Here is a 21,702-nt window from a genome sequence, read left to right as displayed (position 1 = left end):
GTAACATCTGCCTTATAAAATAAATTTATTATTTTGGGGGCAGCTGGGTGGCTAAGCTGGTTATACATCCTGACTCCTGGTTTCAGCTCAGGTCATAATCTCAGGGTCATGAGACTGAGCCGTGCATTGGGCTCTTGCTGACCGCAGAATTTGTTTATGATTCTCTCTCTCCCTCTGACCCTCCTCACTGTGCATGCTTGCATGCTCTTTCTCTAAATTAAATAAATAAGTCTTTAAAAAACAGAAATTAATTATTTTTAAGGATCAAATAATATCTTTTAAAAGTGAAAATAAAGTTTTATCCCATGAACAAATGTAATAAAAGAAGTTCCCTCTATTCCAGTAAACTAAACTGAAATAAAAATGTCACCATTAGAAATAAGATTAGCATTATAGAATACGGATTTCCCCCATTAGTCACCGGTTAATACGTAATCCAGGTTGGCAGAAACTGAAAGTCAACTGCCCAAATGAAGCAAATTCAGTCTGAATCATTTCATCTAGTTCTCTCTGGCTTTAGCCACATCACTTTCCAATGGTAGCCTTTCATCTAGTGGCAGTAATTTTCCCCAGTGGTGCCAAACGTCTGGTAGCTGTGTAAGTCACTCATTAATTAGTTCATCCATCCAGCCAAGATTCCCTGAGTTCCTAGTATGTGAGTGTCAGGCATTAGCTTACCCTTTTAATGTAAAGATGAATAAAATAAAACCTATGCTCTTGAGAGCTCATTTTCTACTGGGAAAAACATAGAAATAATACTTAATATTTACAGAATCACTAATGGTTACTACTTCCTAAGAGAAATAATTGACATTTTAGCCCCTTTACAGATGAAAATTAAAAATTCTAATTTTATAATGTATAGAATTAGAACATAATTGGTGAGGCCACATTACCTAAACCTGGCACAATTTCTGGGATTTATAGGCTAGTAATATGTAGTAACTACATATTACTCTGATGTAAAATAGGTTAACAGTGCAACTACTATTCGGGAAAGGGAACATGCTAAGGATTAAAATCTGGAATCTGTTGTAGAAGAACATGTGGATGCTATCACAGGAAAATGGGAAAGCTGTGTGTTCACAGAAGGCAGACTGTCCCATCAGCTTCTGTTGCATCACGCTGGCAGATGCCTGCTACCTTTTGCAGCACATATAGAATAAAAGAGATCAGAGGCCATTCAGTAACAACAGCAAAAGCTTTTTAGAAAAAAAAAAAAAAAAAAAAAAAAAAAAAGAAGAATGCCGTTCATTCCCTGGCTTCTGGTTGCTTTCTTTTCCTGCTAAATATTTCCTCAAACTCTGTGTATGCAAGCTGTTACTGCTGCTCCGGTGGCTTATTACAAATATTCATCCTCTTTGTATAAAGAAATTGGAGTGCATTGTAGAGATGATATATGTTGCTTCAGATCAGGGGAATGCTATAAATTCCATCTTTTGATGCTGTCCAGCAGAGTACAAACTGCTATAAACCAGAATTTGATAGATTTAGTCACTGTTCTCAGCGTAAAGAAAGACTAGAGGAAGATATGAGTAAAAATATTGGAACTTAATGATTTTCATAGACGTAAACTGCACCTTCCAAGAAACTATAGTTGCCATTATGAAAAAGATGAGGAAAGAATGTGATTTATTTTTCATATGTTTAGGAGATTATCAAATTGTCTCACTGCACAGGGGCAAATCCCCATGGATATGATTTGTAGGGCCCTCTTTCTGCAGAACAGAAATCAAGTGCACTTGCTATCACTGCCTTGTCAGCTGCTTTCACCATTGTCTAAGCTCCTAATCTGCAAAGGCAGAAGATAAAATGCTTACTGGAAAACTGTATTTAACAAAGAGTTGAGTGGAAATACTTACCTCTTCCTATGACTTCATTGAAATGCACAATCAGGCTACTCGGCCCAATTACTACGTGCTGGACTGCCTGGACCAGTTCTGGATTTAGAGCACTGAGGTCAATGTGGACAGTATTTTGCAGTAATGGACTGGATATATCAGAGTCCCCACTAGTAAGCATAGGGGACAGGTCCGTCAGAGGATACTGTACTTGTCTGCATGATCCATTCTGGGATGAGTTAGGAAACTGATCTGCAAGATAAAGCAAAGTTATTAGAAAACAAAGTGAAAACTCAGTAGAGACTACAACAGGGCAACAAATTAAATTGATAATGAAGTCTGGATTTTATAATTTAAGGAATGGTAGTTTTATCATTGAATGAGGCTAGAAAAAGGCTTTACAAAAGAATTGGGTTAATAAAAATGATAATTTGGGGAAAGGTCCTGGCTTACATATACAAGAGTTGGAACAAAATGTTTACAAATTTTCTTTTAAATAAACTAAGCATTAACTTTGAAACCTTGTTTATTCTCATTTCCTTAGACATTTAGTTTTTAATATATAGCAAAAAGCCATGCTTGAGATTTATTTTTTAATATTCTATATTCTTAAGATTGGGAAGCAGCAAAAGTAGTTTGCTTTTGAGAGAATAATGTTTATTAGTGGAATTAATTAGTACTGCTCAACATCTATATGGATTCCTGGCCAAGGAAAAGTACAGTATAGTGAAATTAGAAATATATAAATGGTTAAATTTTCAGAATTGAAGGCTTTTTGCATTAGTGGTAAATTCTCCCCTGCGTATTGATGACAGCAGATATAATGGGATATCCATTCAGAGAAGCCTAGCATTGGGTTAGTGTGCCATCCCTACTGCTTAATTGAGGGACTTGGAAAGGGATCAGCATTCTTTCTACATTGATCTTTACAACCAAAACTCTAAAAGCCTCAGGCAAGGTTCTCTACTGTAAGATGAAGCTTTTTCATAAGAAATTATGGGGTGAAGATAAATTTCTTAGTGAGAAAGAGGGCAGAGAAGCCACCAGCTGAGTTGCTCTTTCCACTGGGAATCCAAACATAACAAGGAGACGGCATCATCTCTGCAACTGATATGAAGACGGACCAGGCAGGGTGTTGAAATATATCAGTATATAACATGGGAAGAGGCGAGAGGGTTTGGGAGGGTCCCTGTTGGCACTAAAAGATAATATAGCTTGTTTGCAAATGGCCAGGAAAATCAGAGCGTGAGAGTGGGGCATAAAAAGAAAGTTGAGGGTACTCTGACTATTCTTAACCCCATTTAAGCATTTTTAGTATTTTCCATAGTGGACAGCTTGGTTATTGTCAATTTGGCTAAAGCAGAAAATCTCAACAGTGGTTCCACAAAAGCTTTGGGGGCCACTTATAATTATAGTAACTAACTGGAGATAAGATAGATACATCCTTACAGGAAGGATGCAGAAACTCAGGTGAGCACCTGGAATGCTGGATGGGCCAGGGAAGAAAGAAGCCTAGCTGGGTGCCTGGGTTCCTTTAATCAGGCTCTGCTTCCATGCTTGAAGGTTCAATGTAGGAAAGGTAATGAAACTCAAGCTTCTGTGGGGAGCCTGGGTGGCTCAGTGGGTTAAAGCCTCTGCCTTCGGCTCAGGTCATGATCCCAGAGTCCTGGGATCGATCCCCGCATGGGGCTCTCTGCTCAGTGGGGAGCCTGCTTCCTCCTCTCTCTCTCTGCCTGCCTCTCTGCCTACTTGTGATCTCTGTCTGTCAAATAAATAAAAAATAAATAAAATCTTAAAAAAAAATTACTTGTGAATTGTAATGATCTCAGATTAGAGCTATTAAGTGTCAAACATAAAATACTAATAGATGTAAATTTCAATGCTATAAACTGGGTTTGATTTGTTCATGTTGTTAAGGGCATGGATTTTCAAAGGCAAATGGAGTCATGTGGGCAAAGACAGTATTTATATGTATCTCTATAGAACTAATATAAGTTTCAAACATTAAGAGGCAGTGAAGGTTGAAAAAGTTAAAATATGAAGTGCCTCATTGCTCTTGTACTTGTTTTGATGACCAGTTTCTAGTTTTCCAGTATCTCCAACCATCTGTGACTCATTTTATTTGTCTAATGGTAAATATTCAACCAGGGAAGGGCTTGTACCTGACTCACGTCCTGGAACTTCTAAAGATAATGAAGCAGATACAATACAGACATTTTGCTTTTACCAGGAGATTTGAAGTAAAACAATGTGAAATTCTCTGGTTAACCTGACCAGTATTAGGCCTAGTGTCTTGCAAAGCAGATGGTGCTGACCACTCCTTTTTAAATGGCATAATTGAAGGTTTTTATTGCATAAGACTCAGAATATATTCAAGTCCTGGAATGTTGGTGGGTAAAAGGCTGTGTACTGACAGCTCATTGAGAATCCTTTAAAGGGATAGTAAAGGTAGAATTTAAATGCTTGAGGATTAACAGTTTAAAAAAAAAAGGTATCAGTGTCCACTTATATTTAAATAAATAGAAGGTTTGTATCTTAAATATTCCTGGGTTGTTAAAGAGTGCTTCACAGTTTCTTAGCATTGAATTCAGATGATGAAGACCTTACCTTTGCAAAAATGATTTTAAAATTAAAATTTTTGTGAAAAGAAAACTTAAAGACTCTAAAGATCTAATGCAATATGTAAATGATTCCATTTAAAAATAAGAGCCTTATAATTCTGTGTCAAATTAAATACTTCTTAGGCCAAAGAAGATGTAAATACTTCTTTTTTATTTTTATAAAAACTTATTAAGGCAAAACCAAAAATAAAAAACAATGCCACAACCCACTGAGGTATATATATAGGTATTTCTTAGAACGATAAACTGAAATATACCTTCTGGAAAAGTAGCTCGGTAGTCTACAGATTCATTTGAAACCATTTCTGTAGTTGGGCTTACACTTCGGGCACTTACAAGCCTATCCAAATGAGGAGTGTGTACTCTTGCATCATAGCGAACTAATTCACTGCCCAGATCTTAAAACAGAGAGAGAGAAAGAGCTCGTTAAAGACTTGGCTATCATGGGTCCCAGTAGACCTTGACCCAGTGACCAGAACTCATGGGTTTGTGGATTGCATTTAAGACAACACACATGAATCAATGGCAATTTTAAATTGTAATGGCTGTATACTCTAGTAACTTTTTAAAGCAAATAGTAACAACAACAAAAAATGCACCTTTAATTTGCTTTCTCCTTTTCAGCCACAGGAAAAGCCCAAGTAATAATAAGACTATTAATGATATTGAGATAACACCAACAATCAATCCTGTGAAATTCTGATCTGGTTGAACAATTACTTTTCCAAGGATGGTTGAAGAAACTGCTTGCTTCCACTAAAAATGACAAATACAGAAAAACAAGAATTTAGCCATGATAAATACAAAATGTACTACACAGGTTGAATCACTCTCCTTGGACCCCAAGTACCAGCTGGTTATTAATGTTCTAGAAGTGGCATAATTGCCTTCAGAGCAGTAAGATAGTCCTTAATTCTGTTTCAGTGTTCAAATAATTAAGGGCTACTGATCCCTAAAGTACTTATATGACACTTAGCTGTTTGTACTTATAACTAAGTATTAGGGATGAAAAGATAAATAAAAACCAGTTTTTGATCTTGAGGAACTAAATTATAGAAAGGGAGACAAATATATAAATAAGTGATAACACAATATGAAATGCACCTTAGAAGTATGAATAATCAGTAAGAAACAGAGACCATGGGACATTCACTCTATTTTGAAGGGCTGGGTAGGGGGAGAGAAGACTTTTTATGAGAGGTAAATAATCACATGGAATAATAAAGTTGCAAAATATCTTTATTCTAGTTTTGAGACAAAGAAGAAATCTTTGAGGATACTTCTGGCTTTAAAATGGTTTGATTTTTAGGATTTATGGTCCTTTTGAACTTCAAACTCTGATATCATGATTCAGCCTTAAATTTTATAATATTTTTGTATTTTCTTATTTCATTACTCTCTCCCCTCCATTTTATAACTTTTTAGAAGACCTCAGGAACCCTTTAAAATTCACTCATTCTTGGATAAACAAAATGTGGTCTATCTATCTGATGGAATATTACTTAGCCTTAAAAATAATGAAGTTCTGACACATACTAGAACATGTATGAACCATGAAAACATGCTTAGTAAAATAAGCCAGACACACAAGGACAAATACTGTATGATTCCACCTATATGAAATATTTAGAATAGGCAAATTCATAAAGACAGAAAATAGATTAGAGGTTAATCTAATCTATTAGATTAGATTAACTGGATGGCTTAATGGTTCCAGGGTTCCTCTTTGGGGTGATGAAAAAATTTGAGAATTAGTGGTGATGGCTGAACAATATTGTGAATGTAATTAATGTCATGGAATTGTACACTAAAAAATAGTTAAAATGGCAAATTTTATGATACATATACTTTGCCATAATTTAAAAAATTAATAAGGTAATACACTCAAAACCACTGAACTGTACACTTTAAATGTATGAGTTGTATGATGCAACATGAAAGAAATTATTATATAATAGTTTAAGTCCTATTTTACTTTGTTTATGCATTTGAGGTCACTGTGGAGATCAGCAGTATGTTGGCTCTGGGCTCCTAAGAAGTGGGGGGAGGGTACACTGGGATGTGCCCTTATCCCTCCTGAGAGTTACAATAAATTTTGGCAAAAGCCGGGGATGATGGAGAGGGAGTGTGGTTAGGAAGGACTTTTGAGATCTACTCTCTGAAGCTTGGGAAGGAGACAGTGCAACAAAACCTCACTGATTCTAAAATAACAACTAAGAATCGAGGCTAAGCTGATGAGTCAAAGCCAACACACAAGTGAGCTTTAATGATTTATTTTAAGCCTGCAAGTGACATAATTACACTGGCATCTTTATTTACATCATGAGAGAAATGCAGGAATCCCACCTCTATATTTAGCTCGTTGTTCAACTTCAGCAGGTCATTGGGGACCTTGCATAAAACAGCTTCAGAATCTGAGTATATGGTCTCACAGCTCTTATTTCCAACTTTTAACACTTCACCTTTAACTGCTTCAGGGTCAATATCATTTCCCTGAAAGGAAAAAAGAGGTTGTTAACACTTCCCAGTTTTTCAGGAATGCTAACAATTGTGAAAGAACATAAATATACTGCAAACACAGGGCACATTGTTTGCCAAGGCATATGATTTTATCATACTCATTTTTGTGGGAATTTGGGGAGTTGCAAGAGAGCATGGCCATGCCATTTTGGGGCACTAATTAGGATTCACAGCATATAGCTTTTTATTATTTTTTTAGATTTACAAGTAATCTCTACAGTCAACATGGGGCTCGAACTTACAACCCTGAGATCAAGAGTTGTATGCTCCACATACTGAGTCAGCCAAGTGCCCTTCCAGCTTTTCTATCAAATCAGATTTTAGAGCAAAGGAGAGATTTTTGTTCCACACCCTTCCATCCAATGACCTCTTACGCATAATCAGCTTTTTTTTTTAAACTAGAAGAAATATCTTAAACATTTTATTTTACAACTGACAACTCAGTATATGGTGTCTCTTATTATTATATTCAGTTATGTAAAGAATGAATCATTGAACACTTCATCAAAAACTAACTGAACATAACCACCTTATTAATGTCTTTAGGGGGTATCAGTGGTTGGCAAAAAGGAAATACTTAGAGATTCAGTTGTTCCACTAACACTGCCTCATGTAGTGACACTGAACCTTGGTTTTACTTTTAGAATCGCATTGAAAGAGCTTTACAAAATAGTGATATCTGGGGCCCATCTCCAGAGATTCTGAACTAATTGATCTATTTAATGTATTCCTTTTGTGTTTGAGTTGGGCAGTTTCTTTTTATCCTACCTGCGCAGCTGAATCTTACATATAAGTAAATTCATTTTTACAGAAATTCCTGTGAGATGCCATATAACCCTCATTAGGATTTGAGAGCATGATTACATTATTTTGAACATTTAGTTACATGAGGATTAAAAAAAAATGCAACTAGACATATTTAGTTAATGAAGTAACTATTAGGAATTTTAAAAATACCAATATTTTGTTGAAGAAACCAACGATTAGCCTTGGGAAAGAAGTGAAAATGTAGGCACAACTTCTCATATCAAGACTTAATGAATACAGTTGTTTATTAAAAGTTAAAAGGAGAGTATATCAAAACATATTACTATTTTTCTTATGGACAAAGAGCAGCCAGTAATAACAACAGTAATGCTACTGTGTTTTATGTGATCTTTAGTACTTGGCATACTGCTTTTATGTACATTGTCTTACACGGATTTCAGTAGATTGGTAGGTCAGAAGTCATTCTGGGAAAAGAAGTTAAAAGAAAATACTTCTTTCTAACATGAATCTGGAGTCTAAGAAAAAAATGCATAGAGATGAACCCTATCCTTCTGTTTTTTAGATATTTCTAGAGGCAGTATGTGTATGCCATTGAACCAGGTCAGCCACACAGGGCAATTCAACATAAAAACACATAAATCTAACAGGTCACTTTGGGGCTCCAAATGACAACTTGTTGGTTAGATCTGAGGAGGGGTAAGGCACTCACTCACATATTGGAGGGAATTCAGGGAATGACAAAGAAAAGAGATTAAAGAGTGGCAGGGCTTGATTTATGAGGGAATGACTAAAATGTGTCTTGCTTGCTTAGATGATAACCAGGGCTGGGGGAAGGGATGAACATACTGCATTTGCCTTCCAATACTCCTCCTTTTAAGCACAGGTCTCCTTGGATGTGCATAAAGGCTTCACTAAAACAAAAACAGGCCACTCAGCTAACACTGAATCTGTGCCTAGTAGGGAACATATAAATCGTGACATAAAAGTAATTACTATCAGCTTTGTATGTGTAATTGTTTTAAAAGTTTACCACCCAAGATGTCACAAAAGGGATACTGGCCATCTACTACTATATGCAGAGGGGTCTGAATCAGAAAAAAAAAAGTAAAAATAGATAGAGGGTACTTTTTTTTTTTTTTAAGATTTTATTTATTTATTTGACAGAAATCACAAGTAGGCAGAGAGGCAGGCAGAGAGAGAGGGGGAGGCAGGCTCCCCGCTGAGCAGAGAGCCCAATATGGGGCTCAATCCCAGGACCCTGAGATCATGACCTGAGCTGAAAGCGGGGGCTTGAATCCACTGAGCCACCCAGGTGCCTCAGATAGAGGGTACTTTTTGTCATTGAAAATAAACATATCTTGGGCGCCTGGGTGGCTCAGTGGGTTGAGCCGCTGCCTTCGGCTCAGGTCATGATCCCAGGTCCTGGGTTTGAGCCCCGCATCGGGCTCTCTGCTCAGCAGGGAGCCTGCTTCCTCCTCTCTCTCTGCCTGCCTCTCTGCTTACTTGTGATTTCTGTCTGTCAAATAAATAAATAAAATCTTAAAAAAAAAAAAAAAGAAAATAAACATATCTTTATGGAGTTGTGGGAAAAATGCATATGTTTAGAACTTTTTAAATTTACTTTTTATTTTTTAATATTAACTATTATTAAAATAGAACATAAAAATTGGCTCAGTTCCCCAGTCATTAAAATGGCAATATACTCTTTTAAATAAAGCAGCACAGGAAAAACTTTCTGGTCTTTAATCCCCAACACAAATAGAGCAATTTAGAATTATAATTATCTCATTTTATCTTGTAAAGACAGCCCCCCCGAGGTAGGTATTATTGTCATTCCAGCTTTATGCATTGAGAACTAAGGTTCAAGAAGGGACTAGGTCATGAGGCAAATCAAATTTCATTTGCTACAAAATCTACTTATCATCCACTCTGTGTTAGACACTATTCTAGTTACTGAGAATATAAAGGTGAACAAGAGGTTTTTCTTTTCACTGTAATGTTAAAATAAATACTTTTCTAAAGTGAAAACTAATTACTCCTAATGTGTTATGTTAGGATGTCCCTTATTCCTTTCATCTCCAACTCTGGCCAGGTGTGACACAGTGTTTCTATCTAGGATTCAGGCCTGGGGACCCATGTCTGTGCTGGTTACAGAACACAGTAGGTGGTGGCAGTAGGTAGAACTGGAAAACAGCATAATAGCAGGAGGGATCTTAGAAGATTTCAGATATCCAGGTGGCCACAAGATTGAGTCTGGGAAAGCCAGCTAAAGCAATGAGGTGCAGGTTGGTAGAGGACCCAGAGAGGCAACAGTCCAGGGAGGTCGGCAAACAGAAAGTCAGTGAGTTGGTGGTGATAGGGTCAGAAGGGGGAGATTTACACTTCCTCCAGAGGATAGGAGTCCCTCTGTTTAGAGACTAGGCAAAAGAACCTTCACAGAGGCTTTCAAAACGGAGTTCCACAGGATGTTAATAAGCATTTGTAAAAATTTCCTGGTCATTTGGGAAAAGCTGCATGAACGAAAATTAAAATGGTTTCATTGCCAGCTGGGGTACTGTAAAACTGCTGATCTTCCTGCACCCTCCCCACCACCCGTTTTCCTGATTTAGCTGATTTTTCCAGACTGTACCTCTGAAGCATCGCTACGACCATATACATCAATATGCTCCAAAATAACATAAATCCCAGGTCAGTGTCAGGTAGTCTTTGTTCCAGCATTACATACTGTACTTCTCTACCTTCCATAAAATATGCTCACACACAAATGTCACATAATAAGATAATTAGGGAAAAAGGTAGGGTTTCTTTACAAATATCTAAAAATCAATTCTGCTTAAGGAATTTAGAGCTATCTCACCTAAAGAATTATATAGATATCTATATACCATACGATAGAAAATTTTCTCTGTTATGAAGGTATTTTGGTATATATTAAATGAAAGTTGATATGAGAATCTACTGTAAAGATGAAATTTGGAATCGAGAGATATGTGAGTCCTAGACCTGCTATTTGCTCTGTAAGACAAATCACTCAAGCTTTCTAAGCCTATGTTTACTTATCTGTAAATGGGGATAATCATTACTGGACCTCTAAACCACATGGGTCCATATGAGTCTGAAATGAAATAATATATATCAAAGTACTATGTTGACTAATCTTCCAAAAAAATGTGAGCTGCTATTGACATAAACATTGTGTCCTGGTGTGTACTCCAAAGGAGGTGTCTACTTTTGATGACCACTGTCCACAATTTGTCCTAACTTGAAATTGTGGCCATAAACTACCTCCCACATCGTTGGGATTTCTGGTTCATTCTGAGGGATAATTGATCCTTGGTCTCTGTTACATTTTTATTGATCCAAAGTTGGCTGACCCTCTTGGTCATGGTGTACTGCTGACTGAGGCAATTCCCACAACTAGGGCTGGGGACTATCTCTTTTTAGCCAGGGAATTTCTGTAGGCATGGCTGCTTGAGGACCATGAACTCTTCTTGACAATAAGGAACAACTCTCTCTCTAAACACATAATTCTCTCCATAGCTTTCACTGATGGAATACAAACCTACTTCACACTCATGTTTTGAACAGTAATTGGACAAGCACAACATGAAATGAAATGGCATTCTTTCTTTTGATAAAAACAGTGCACTGCATGTCTAGAAGAAGACATTTCTCATGGTTTGCTTTTGTTTCTGTCCCAAGTGAGGCAGAGGTTTTAATGTGATCAACTTTAGAAACTGATAAAGGGTTAAATAGCTGTCACACAATCTTTTCTTACACCTTAGATTTCCTCGTGTATAAAGAAAATGGACTATGGGAGATTGAATGATGATACCAAAATAATCCCCCTAAATCACCCTTTTCTCCCCAAAGTGTCATTCTGTGACATGACAGATATTATACACTTGTTTGAGAAAAGAGTCATAGAGAAAAAAAGAAAGTGTTTAGTGTCTGTTTCCAGAGACTCCCTTGGGCCATGCTGGGAAGAGCACTGAAAGGCTGAGGATGATGTCAAATCATGTTTTTTTAGGTCCAACAATTTTGTAGGACATTGAATAATTGGTATTTAATTTACAGAAAAAGTTTTCACTTCTATATAAGACTGTGCTTGGAAGGGTAGATAAAGGACCATTTATTTCTAATCCTTCCATCAGAGATAGAGGAAGAGAAAAATAGAGTTTATCTGGGCGTAAAAACATTTGCAAATAAACCTTTGTTTTCATCAAGAAAAACCAAATGGAATCTTTCAAATGGCAAACACAGTAATTGTTGAAAGCAAAAGGTCACAGTAGATTAGTTTTATTGAAAAAAAAAAGAAGTGATAAAAGCTCTTTCTCCTTTTCTAAAACTAATTAAAGAAGCAGATGAAAGAACTTTGCTGTGGTAAACATGCTGTTCACTGAAGCAGGCTTCCATTTAATTTCATGCTGGGCTTGCTTAATTATTGTGCAAAACACAATTCGAGGTGAGTAAACTTATATGAGTATGAACGTGTGCATGAATTTGGCTATAGATAAAATCTCGTTGAAAAAGCAGAAAAACTTTAGCAGAAATGCGTTATTACTTAGATGGAGATGATCCACAGGAATGTATATCTAAACAAGGACTATCCTATTACTTTGTATTTGTTCATATTTGCATTCAGGCTATCTTTCCGGGGAAAGTTCTAAATGTCTAAAACAACATAGTGAAGGGTAAGTATTTTGCTCTTTCTAGTGACTGGGGCTACTGATAAAGTCTTGATGATTTTTGCTGTTTTATTACTACTTGAAATAAAAATAACTGAAGTGACATAAGACAGCTGTATTCTAGTCTTTGTTTTGCTATGTCCCATCACTTGTCAAACCACTTAACCTCTCTGCATTTGAGTGTTCTCTGTTTGCAACAGGCTGGGTTAGAAAAGATAATTTGTTATTCTCCAATTAAATTACATTTAGAGGCTACTATATTCCTACAGTAGAGGAAATCCAGCTCCATTTAGAAATCAGTTTAGAGATGACCATACCCAGATACAAAATTCCAAGTACTACAAGGAAGTACAGAACTACAACTGATGCATTTACTTACTTTCTTTCTTTCTTTCTTTTTTTTTTTCTTAAAAATTTTATTTATTTATTTGAGAGAGAGATCGCAAGTAGGCAGAGAGGCAGGCGGGTGGAGGAGGGGAGTAGGCCCCCTGCTGAGCAGAGAGCCCAATGCAGGGATCTATCCCTGGACCCAGAGACCAGGACCAGAGCCAAAGACAGAGACTTAAACCCACTGAGCCACCCAGGTGCCCCATGCATTTACTTTCAAGGTTCTTACCTTTTATCTCATAATGAGCACATTTAGGTGTCCAGGGAAATGTATAACAGCAGCAGAATAATGCATTACAGGCAGCCTATTTAATAGATTGTGTCCCACATTTGCTACTTTTTAATACACACACAAGAAAGAATTTTTAAATGTTTCATTAAAAAGTAGTCCATGATTATACTTAACTTTTAGTCTTATGCCTTTGTTTTACAGAGTTTAGATATTCGCTGATGTAGTATAAGATAATGACCCAGAACAACAATTCTATTCATACAGCTATGAAGTCAATTAAGTTCAAGTTGATGATTTAAGAGGGCATTTTTATGCATTTCTTACCTTAATTTCCAGTACATTTTCATTGCCTATTGAGATCATCACTGGCTTTTCAAAAGGCTTAAACACAGGATTATGTACATAAATGAGATCAAAGTATTTGGAATGGATCCCATCTAACATGAAAAAGGCTTTGGTTTTCAGAGGGAGCTGCAGACTCAGCTGTTGCAGTGAAGGAGTTGTACAGCAGATTATCTCTGAATTAGAGCGATGTTGACATGCCTATAGTAAGACACAATTATCCACTGTAGACAGAAGATAGCTTGACGACATCAATAGCAACTTCCACATTTCACTGTTTTAGACAATCAATTAAAAATATGTAATTTAAAAAAAAATCAGCATTTAATTTCCTAATGTTGAAGAACACATTTCTGGTAACATGAGAGATGCAAAATTATCCTAACAATATAATCTTTAAAGGAACACAGGGCTTCACTGGCCTGGAATAAGCTATTCTGATCTAATTGAAGATGGCTCTCCCTCCTCCATCAGTTTTATTTTCCTTAAGATGACAGGACAGTCAGTCACCTGGAGGGACTGTCTCTTTGTTTATGAAACAGAAATGGCAGAGTGAGAGCTGGACTTTGTGTGGTTAGAAGTCCTTGATTCACACCATACCTCGAAAATAAGTTGTGAGAATCCAAAGCCCTTAGAAGGAGACTCAGTGTTCTCAATTAAGAATTAAGATTAAAATGTTACTCACAACGTGTGATACTACATGTTAAGTGCTTTGCCAACTACTGTGCACCATACTGATGACATTATAATTAGCTATGTAGTCAGGTCATCTTATTAATGTGTTTCAAGCTATCAATTTTTGAGTGCCACGTTCTGTGCAAAATACTTTATAGGCTGGTCTCATTTCATCTTCACAACAGTCCTAAGAGATAGGTACTATGATTCCCCACATTTTACAAATGAAGAAACAGCTTTTTGAGCTAATGTCAGGTCACACAACTCTGCATGGCAGAGTAGGGAACATAAATCCTAGGCCACTGGCTTAAATTCACTGCCTTAACCCCGTGGTCTATGACTTCTTACTCACTCTATATTCTATATCGGCAGATCTTTTCTTATGCTATTTTACAAAGGCTCTGCTATTATTACTTCATGTGCTTTTATCTCTCACTTCAAATCTTCCCCTTTGGAATTCTGATTTATGGAAGTTTGGAAAATGTGGCTTCCTCTCGATTGTGCTTAGACTAAACCAGCAACACAAAGTGGCACATTTGAGGTTAAATGGTTGCATTTTTTCCCCCAAGGAAAAGACAAACAAGCAACAACATCCTTAGATTTCCTTTTCTTTGACAAGTAGAGTTGGAGATAAAACAATTAGTTATGCCCACAATAGAAAAAGGACTCAGGATATACATAAAAAGCACAAGCAAAATTAGGTATTCGATATTTTCTTCTAAAAATAATTTAAAATAATTATTCTACATTTTAAAATGCATGTTGTAAGCAGATAGAGAAAACAGATACATATAGACACAATGGAAATAAAGTATTAGTTTTATGTCAAATTCATATTATAATGCCAAAGCTATTTATTATCATCTTGAAACATGGAAATGAACAGTTTTACTGACAACACAATAGTTCTCTATAAACAATAAAAAATTTGAAAACTATACAATAAACTGCTGGCTTCTGCGCCATATTGTGAATTAATTAATATTAATTTTGTTAAGATGATGTATTTTTATTTTATTTTATTTATTTATTTTTTTAGTATTTTTTATTTTAAAAGATTAGAGTTTGTTGGACTTAAAAGTTATCATGGCTGGATCAGTATATCTAAATCAGATCTGGCCAAGAGTTTTTATTTGTTTTTTCTTTTTTTTAAAGATTTATTTATTTATTTATTTGACAGACAGAGATCACAAGTAGGCACAGAGGCAGGCAGAGAGAGAGGAAGGGATGCAGGCTTCCCGCTGAGCAGAGAGCCTGACCTGGGGCTCAATCCCAGGTCATCCCAATCCTGGGATCATGACCTGAGTGAAGGCAGAGGCTTTAACCCACTGAGCCACCCAGGCGCCCCAAGAGTTTTTATTTGTTAAATAATAAATGGGTTCATGGTCATGGTCAGCTTCAAATTCCATAAGCACCAAGAAACACACAGTTCTTTATAAGGAATTTTCCAAACAATAGTCAAATTGAATTTTTCATTCTCACCTAATTCTAATACATTCTTCTATTGTGATAATACATTTGTGGTGAAAACAAGAGAAGTTTACATTTCCAGATATGTAGAGGAAAGATTTTTATCTTCTATCATTGTTTGAATCTTCCTTGGGTTATGGAACTCTTATGTTTAACATCTAGGAGGTTTTTAAAGAAATGTTTGATTACAAATGAATGAATAAAGCCAAAAGGTGTCCACATGTCATCATAATGGTTATGAGGGAGAAGGAAATTTAGCTATGATTTTAATAACCTAGGCTCAGCATGATTAGATAAACTAATAATTTCTCAGATTTCTAAAGAGTCACACGCCAACACCAAAAAAGGTATCCTTATTTGGTTAATGAAAAATTGTTCTGTTTAGTTGTGGAGAAGTGATACTCTTTAAACTAATAGCAGTGGTGTTCTAACTTTATTTGTGGCCATGCGTGGGGATTGGTTTTAAAGCTCTCTACTTCATCCGGTAACTCCCTGGAGTACAATCTCGCAGGAATATGATAAAAATCTAATAATACTCTTTAGAGGTGATGCAATGTGGCTGATAGAGAAGGTCAAGAAAAATCTCATTGGAGATGACCTTATTGTTTGGTGACTTGGCTTGACATTTTTAGCCCCAAATTGGTTTTTGTAATTAAAGAACACTGTGGCCTTAGTCTTCAAGAAATATTGGATGGAGAATCTAAAAAAAGAAAGTGCTGTAATTCAATCTATCACCTGCCCAATTGAGACCCTGCTTGAGAGGGGGCACTTAGAACTTTCATTTTTAGTTAAGTGCACAAGTCCAACTAGATTATGGTATTTTATATTAGAGAAAAACATCAACAAAAATATGAAATCCTTGTAAATAACTCCAACCTTCCTAAAGTCTAAACTAAAACTACCATTTCAATGTAATCTATATAAATTGTTAGACCACAAGATAGGTCAATCACTTTTAAGGAGGCATTTGTTTAATTTTAATCGACTTTGCAAATAAAAGAAGGGAAGGTAGAGAAATACCAAACAACATACACTCTAGGACATCAGTCTTCTAATGGTCTATCTCATTATTTGATAACATGCTAACAAAGGGACAAGAAGAACAGTAATAACACTAGGATGTAAGAGCCCATGTGTGCTGCCACTTAGAAAAACAAGGATGCTGCAGCAAGATCAGAGCAGAAGAGCAATGTTCTTTGGTACGTTAAAAAAAAGGGAGAGAGGAGTTCTATGGACTGAATTTTTGTGCCCCTCCCAAAGTCACATGTGGTAACCCTAATCTTCAGCATGATGGTATTTGGAGATGGGGCCTCAGGAAGGTAATTATGTTATAAGAATTGAGTGCTAATGGAGTTAGTCCCCTTATAAGAAGAGATTCAAGGGGCACCTGGGTGGCTCAGTGAGTTAAGGATTTGACTTTGGCTCAGGTCATGATCTCAGGGTCCTAGGATTGAGCCTTTCTTGGGCTCCCCACTTAGCTTCCCCCTCTGCCCTCCCCGCCCCCCCACCGTTTATGTGTAGGCGTGCTTTCTTGCTTTCTCTCCTCTCTTTCTCAAATATTAACAAAAAAAATAGAAGAGACCCAAGAGAGCTTGCTTCTCTTTCTCTTTCTGCCATGTGAGGATGTAATCCGAAGGTGGTCTTCTGCAAATCAGAAACCATGCCCTCACCAGACACCTGGATCTGCTGGTACCTTGATCTTACACTTCCCAACTTCCAGAACTTCGAGAAATAAATGTTTGTTGTTTAAGCCACCCAGTCTACGGTATTTCTGTTATAGCATCCTGAACTAAGACAAGGAATGACATAGTTTCTATCTGTATCAACTATCTTTAAAAACACTGCCTCAAGTTGGTAATCATCATTTGTGTCTAGCATTGTGTGAGTGCGTGTGTGTGAGTGCATTCTATGATGTTTGCCTGAGGCCAGATAATTTTAGTTGTTTTATAAAATAAACTATTGGATCTGTGTTGCAAGGAAGGTAACTAGCAAAATTAAAAGCAAAACCTGAATGTCCTATGTACCCAGAAAGCTAGTGGTTAAAGCAGGGATGCAGAGTTTTAAGCACAACCATCTCTCAAAGCACTTACCACTGTAAAGTTCCTTCTTGCTTCATGTACATTTATTCCCATCCTCAGGACACTAACTGAATGCAAGTTTTTTCCAATAGCTGTTATTGTGCTCCCACCACTGGCAAAATAAAATAGAAAAACAGTAATATTGAGAGGTCCTTTCTCTACCAAGTATTTTAAGAAAGAAGTTAAATTACATCCCATGTAGTGACTGAAATTTACAGTCACAACCGAAGTCACATGGAAGTTCTGTGGTAACTATTTTTTTGGAAACAAAGTTATTGAACTTGAAAATATACTTTAAAATTTCTTTTTATAAGTTTAAGAAATGCATTTTTCTTTTACTCACAAAATATACAAAAGAAATATTTTTTCTCTTTTAAAAATAAATCCAAATGAAATGAACTTAATTATTGCTAGGCAGAATTGATGGAAACAAGGCAGACTGAACTGGGCCCAAAGAAATACTTATTCAAAGGGAGTCTGGTATAGGGGAAAGTTGCGTCCAAAGTAGGCAGAGCAAAAATACACTGAAGAATGGAGGGAAAAAAGGTAACTCTTCTTTTGGGCACTAAAGTTAGTACAGACTTGATGTGTACATAATGTAAGTGCATAAATACTAAGGTGTCACATTAAACTGTTGCACTGAAATCCATTTAACATGTAATAGAGTAGGACAAAATGTTTCTTGGCGTGAACCTAGCAATGATAAAGTCAAATTGGACTCAGAACCTGAATGTAGTCTTCACCCCTGAATTAGAAAGGTGGCCTTTAAAAGAAATGCAACAGCATCAAAGCTAGAGATAAAACTGCAATTCCTCTTGACTATTTGACAGACAAATCATTCTTATGTTCATTATTTTCTTATAGTCATCAGAAGCTTTTACTTACCTAATAAAAGATTTGGTTGGATGAATTGCATAGACAATGGGGTCTTCTTGGTAACTGAAGCTGTTCATCTCTCGGTTGGCTAAGTCAATTTTCAATTTAATAGGAAACTCAGTTGGAGTGGTTTGAGCTGGGGTATAACATTCGAGAATACTATCTGACACACTGAACAAAAAAATTAAGAAAATTGACCTTAGCTATTAGATGCACATATTTTAAAATTATATGCATAAATCAAAAGTGTATTACTCATTGGCTCCTAAATGAGAAATTCCAGATGTGTTTAGAAAAAAGTTCCTTTTTTTTTTTTTTAAAGATTTTATTTATTTATTTGACAGAGAGAGAGATCATAAGTAGGCAGAGCAGCAGGCACAGAGAGAGGGGGAAGCAGGCTCCCTTTGAGCAGAGAGCCTGATGCAATGTGGGGCTGGATCCCAGCACCCTGAGATCATGACCTGAGTGGAATCATGACCTAAGCAGAATCATGACCTGAGCCAAAGGCAGAGGCTTAACCCACTGAGCCAAACAAGGGCCCCCCAAAAAGCTCTTTCTAATGTAGCCTATTTACATTTGACTGGATCCCAAACTGAGCCTTATTGTAGACAAGCCACCTATGACTTCAAAACATTTGGGATTTTAAGCAATTTTTAAAGTATCTTTTTGATATTTGATTAAACTGAGTTCTTTCATCTCTAAGAATCAGAAACCTAACTTCCCTCTAGACCCAATCTCCCTCATGTTTCTCACGTCCCCAAAGTGATTTAGCCAAATTGTAAATCTTGATGGAAATGTTTAATTTATTGTCAATTATCAGAATCTCACAGCTCATAGCATAGCCAGGATACTAAGACGTAAAACTAGAGAAGGTAGATGGGAAGATGAACCTAAAAAGTGGAATTAAACAACACAAGGGAAGGGTAGAAAGATCAGCAAAAAGGTAGATGGATATGGGAAAGGAGGAAGTTTTGTCAGTAGGGGAGTAAATAATATACATCTTGATTTCCCTCCACACACACACAAAAAGAACAATCTTTTCTTGATTTGTTAGGTGTAGATACTAATCCTATTTGATTGATGCAACAAAAAATAATTTACAACACCTTTTTAAAGTACATGTTTTTCCACCAATTGAAATGTGTCTAGAATTCCCACTGTTCAGGTACTTTCCATTTAAAGTTAGCAAGGTGCCACCAGTCTTAGGACCGTAACTTGGAGAAATACTTGTTATTATAGGATCCTGAAAAGGAAATAAAAACAAAACAAAGTAACTTGTTAATTTTATGACTCTAAATAGATTAAGTAACAAATATCCTATGTTCTCAAAAATTAGTGCTTCGACTTACCACATAGGAAAATTTACTGTATTGTGCTGTCCCTCGACCATTTGCAATAATTATGGATATATTGAAATGCTCATTTACTGCAGGACCAACTGTGCATTTCAGCCTGAAAAAAACCCCAAAGTTTAATATGTTGCAAATCCAAAGGCATATTCTGGTTTGGCTGTTTTATGTGAAGGAACATTAACTATAAATTGTGAGCTGGCTAATCTGAATAGCAAGCAGAGTTTTGTGGTAAGCATTAGGGCTGAATATCATATATTTCCATTTCTGGACTACTGCACTTCACATAGACAACAAAGAAACTGTTAAACCTCATCAATATAGACTTCGCCAGTAGAAAAATTCATAATAATCTAAGTTGAAACCTCTAAAATTATAGGTATAATGTTTGGCATACTTAAGATAAAGAAATATTTCAATACCATATGAAACAATGGGCTAATTATAAATAAACCAAATCTCTTCATTAAAGTATGTCAATAGGTACATTTCTGTGGTTACACGTGTCACCTTAAAAATAGTGAAGTTGTGACAGACTTTCCACAGAATTATTTTTGAATTAATAATCTTACAGTCCTGAGAGTGTATAAATGTGATTTGTTTTATTAAGCAAATTTTTAAAGAAGAGAATGAATTATGTCTTACTTTTACAGGCTCTAACATATAAAACAAGGAATAAGGACTCACAAGAAGATTTCTAGAAAGAATTTGTTTACCCGTTAGCCTAAACAAGTACAACATTAATTGATGTTTTGGTCTCGATAAATGAGTACATTTAGACCTCTGTGTGATCCTGGAAGGAATTCTACAAGGCATAAAATAAACACTTGATAGAAGAGGTTCAACCATAAAGCTTGAAATGTTTGGCTGTTATTACTACTACCTGATAACTAAAAATTTCCAGATCCTCCGTTCAGTATGGGATTTACAGTTGATAGAAGGCGAATGGAGAAAACGGTGAAACAAGCACACCCCTTGAACTAGGAGAGCGGAGTCTGAAGGCCTGTTAAATTCTCGCTCTCTGGATTGCCTCTGCTAAACTACACTCTACCTTTTTTTTTTCTTTTTAAAGATTTATTGATTTATTTGTCAGAGTGAGAGAGCACAAGCAGGGGGAGCGGCAAGCAGAGGGAGAGGTAGGCTCCCTCCTGAGCAAGGTCCCTGATGTGGGGCTCATTCCCAGGACTCTGGATTCATGACCTGAGCGAAAGGCAGATAGATGGTCAACTGGCTGAACCATCCAGGCGCCCCTGCATTCCACCTTTCTGAACTTCAGACGATACCTCTGTAAAATCCGTATGGTATTGCTATCTTCTGGGATGAATGGCTAAATGAGATACTCTCCTTACATTACAATACCAATAAATATCAGCTGAATGTAAATTTAGGTGCATCAAAAAAAGAAAGAAAGAAGTCTCAAAAATGTGACTGAGCTGCTTTACTATATTTCTGAGGTTTAGAAAGTAAATTTAGAAGAGAGGGTCTTTATTGAGCTCTTTTACTGATTTTTATAGAAAAAGCCATTGGAGATTCTATATTTGAAGACTTTAAAGATGGAGCAACTTCGCCCAGTGCTGTTCTTTCAAATCTACCCAAACAATTTCTAAAGAAATGTTACAAAAATGGTTGAAAAATTCCCCGATGCTGCACTCTTCTTCTCTTTACCTAGGTAATGTCACCTTTCTCCTTTTTTAATCCCGGTAAGTAAACAGGATTAAGAACAAAAACAGTTCAGCAAGCGAAGTTAGAGGGCCAAGACTCTTTCTGATTCAAGATGTGGATTTGTGGGACAGTCTTTACAAGCATTCATTCTAAAATACAACCTGTTTTTTCCAACCACACCCCAGAAAAACAT

At 36.4% G+C, this 21,702-nt stretch overlaps 1 protein-coding gene across 2 annotated transcripts in view; it reads right to left on the bottom strand.

The window, feature by feature from the left end:
- Positions 1–21,702, bottom strand: part of MET (MET proto-oncogene, receptor tyrosine kinase) — a 115,923-nt gene that overhangs the window by 18,835 nt on the left and 75,386 nt on the right. Inside the window, exons 7-15 of one of the 2 annotated variants that reach the window (XM_047695172.1) lie at positions 19,848–19,950; positions 19,605–19,741; positions 18,508–18,669; positions 17,635–17,734; positions 13,382–13,600; positions 6,809–6,955; positions 5,062–5,218; positions 4,720–4,860; positions 1,863–2,093 (exon numbers count right to left, since the gene is read on the bottom strand). In XM_047695172.1, the coding sequence (XP_047551128.1) occupies positions 1,863–2,093; positions 4,720–4,860; positions 5,062–5,218; positions 6,809–6,955; positions 13,382–13,600; positions 17,635–17,734; positions 18,508–18,669; positions 19,605–19,741; positions 19,848–19,950 (1,397 nt within the window). The remainder of the gene's footprint in view (positions 1–1,862; positions 2,094–4,719; positions 4,861–5,061; positions 5,219–6,808; positions 6,956–13,381; positions 13,601–17,634; positions 17,735–18,507; positions 18,670–19,604; positions 19,742–19,847; positions 19,951–21,702) is intronic. The other variant, XM_047695173.1, reaches the window with a different exon arrangement.

This window comes from Lutra lutra, chromosome 11 (genome assembly GCF_902655055.1).
Source record: "Lutra lutra chromosome 11, mLutLut1.2, whole genome shotgun sequence".
NCBI classification, from domain to species: domain Eukaryota; kingdom Metazoa; phylum Chordata; class Mammalia; order Carnivora; family Mustelidae; genus Lutra; species Lutra lutra.
The sequence above is the reverse complement of the archived record's forward strand: the minus strand, read 5'-3'. Positions and strand labels throughout refer to the sequence as shown.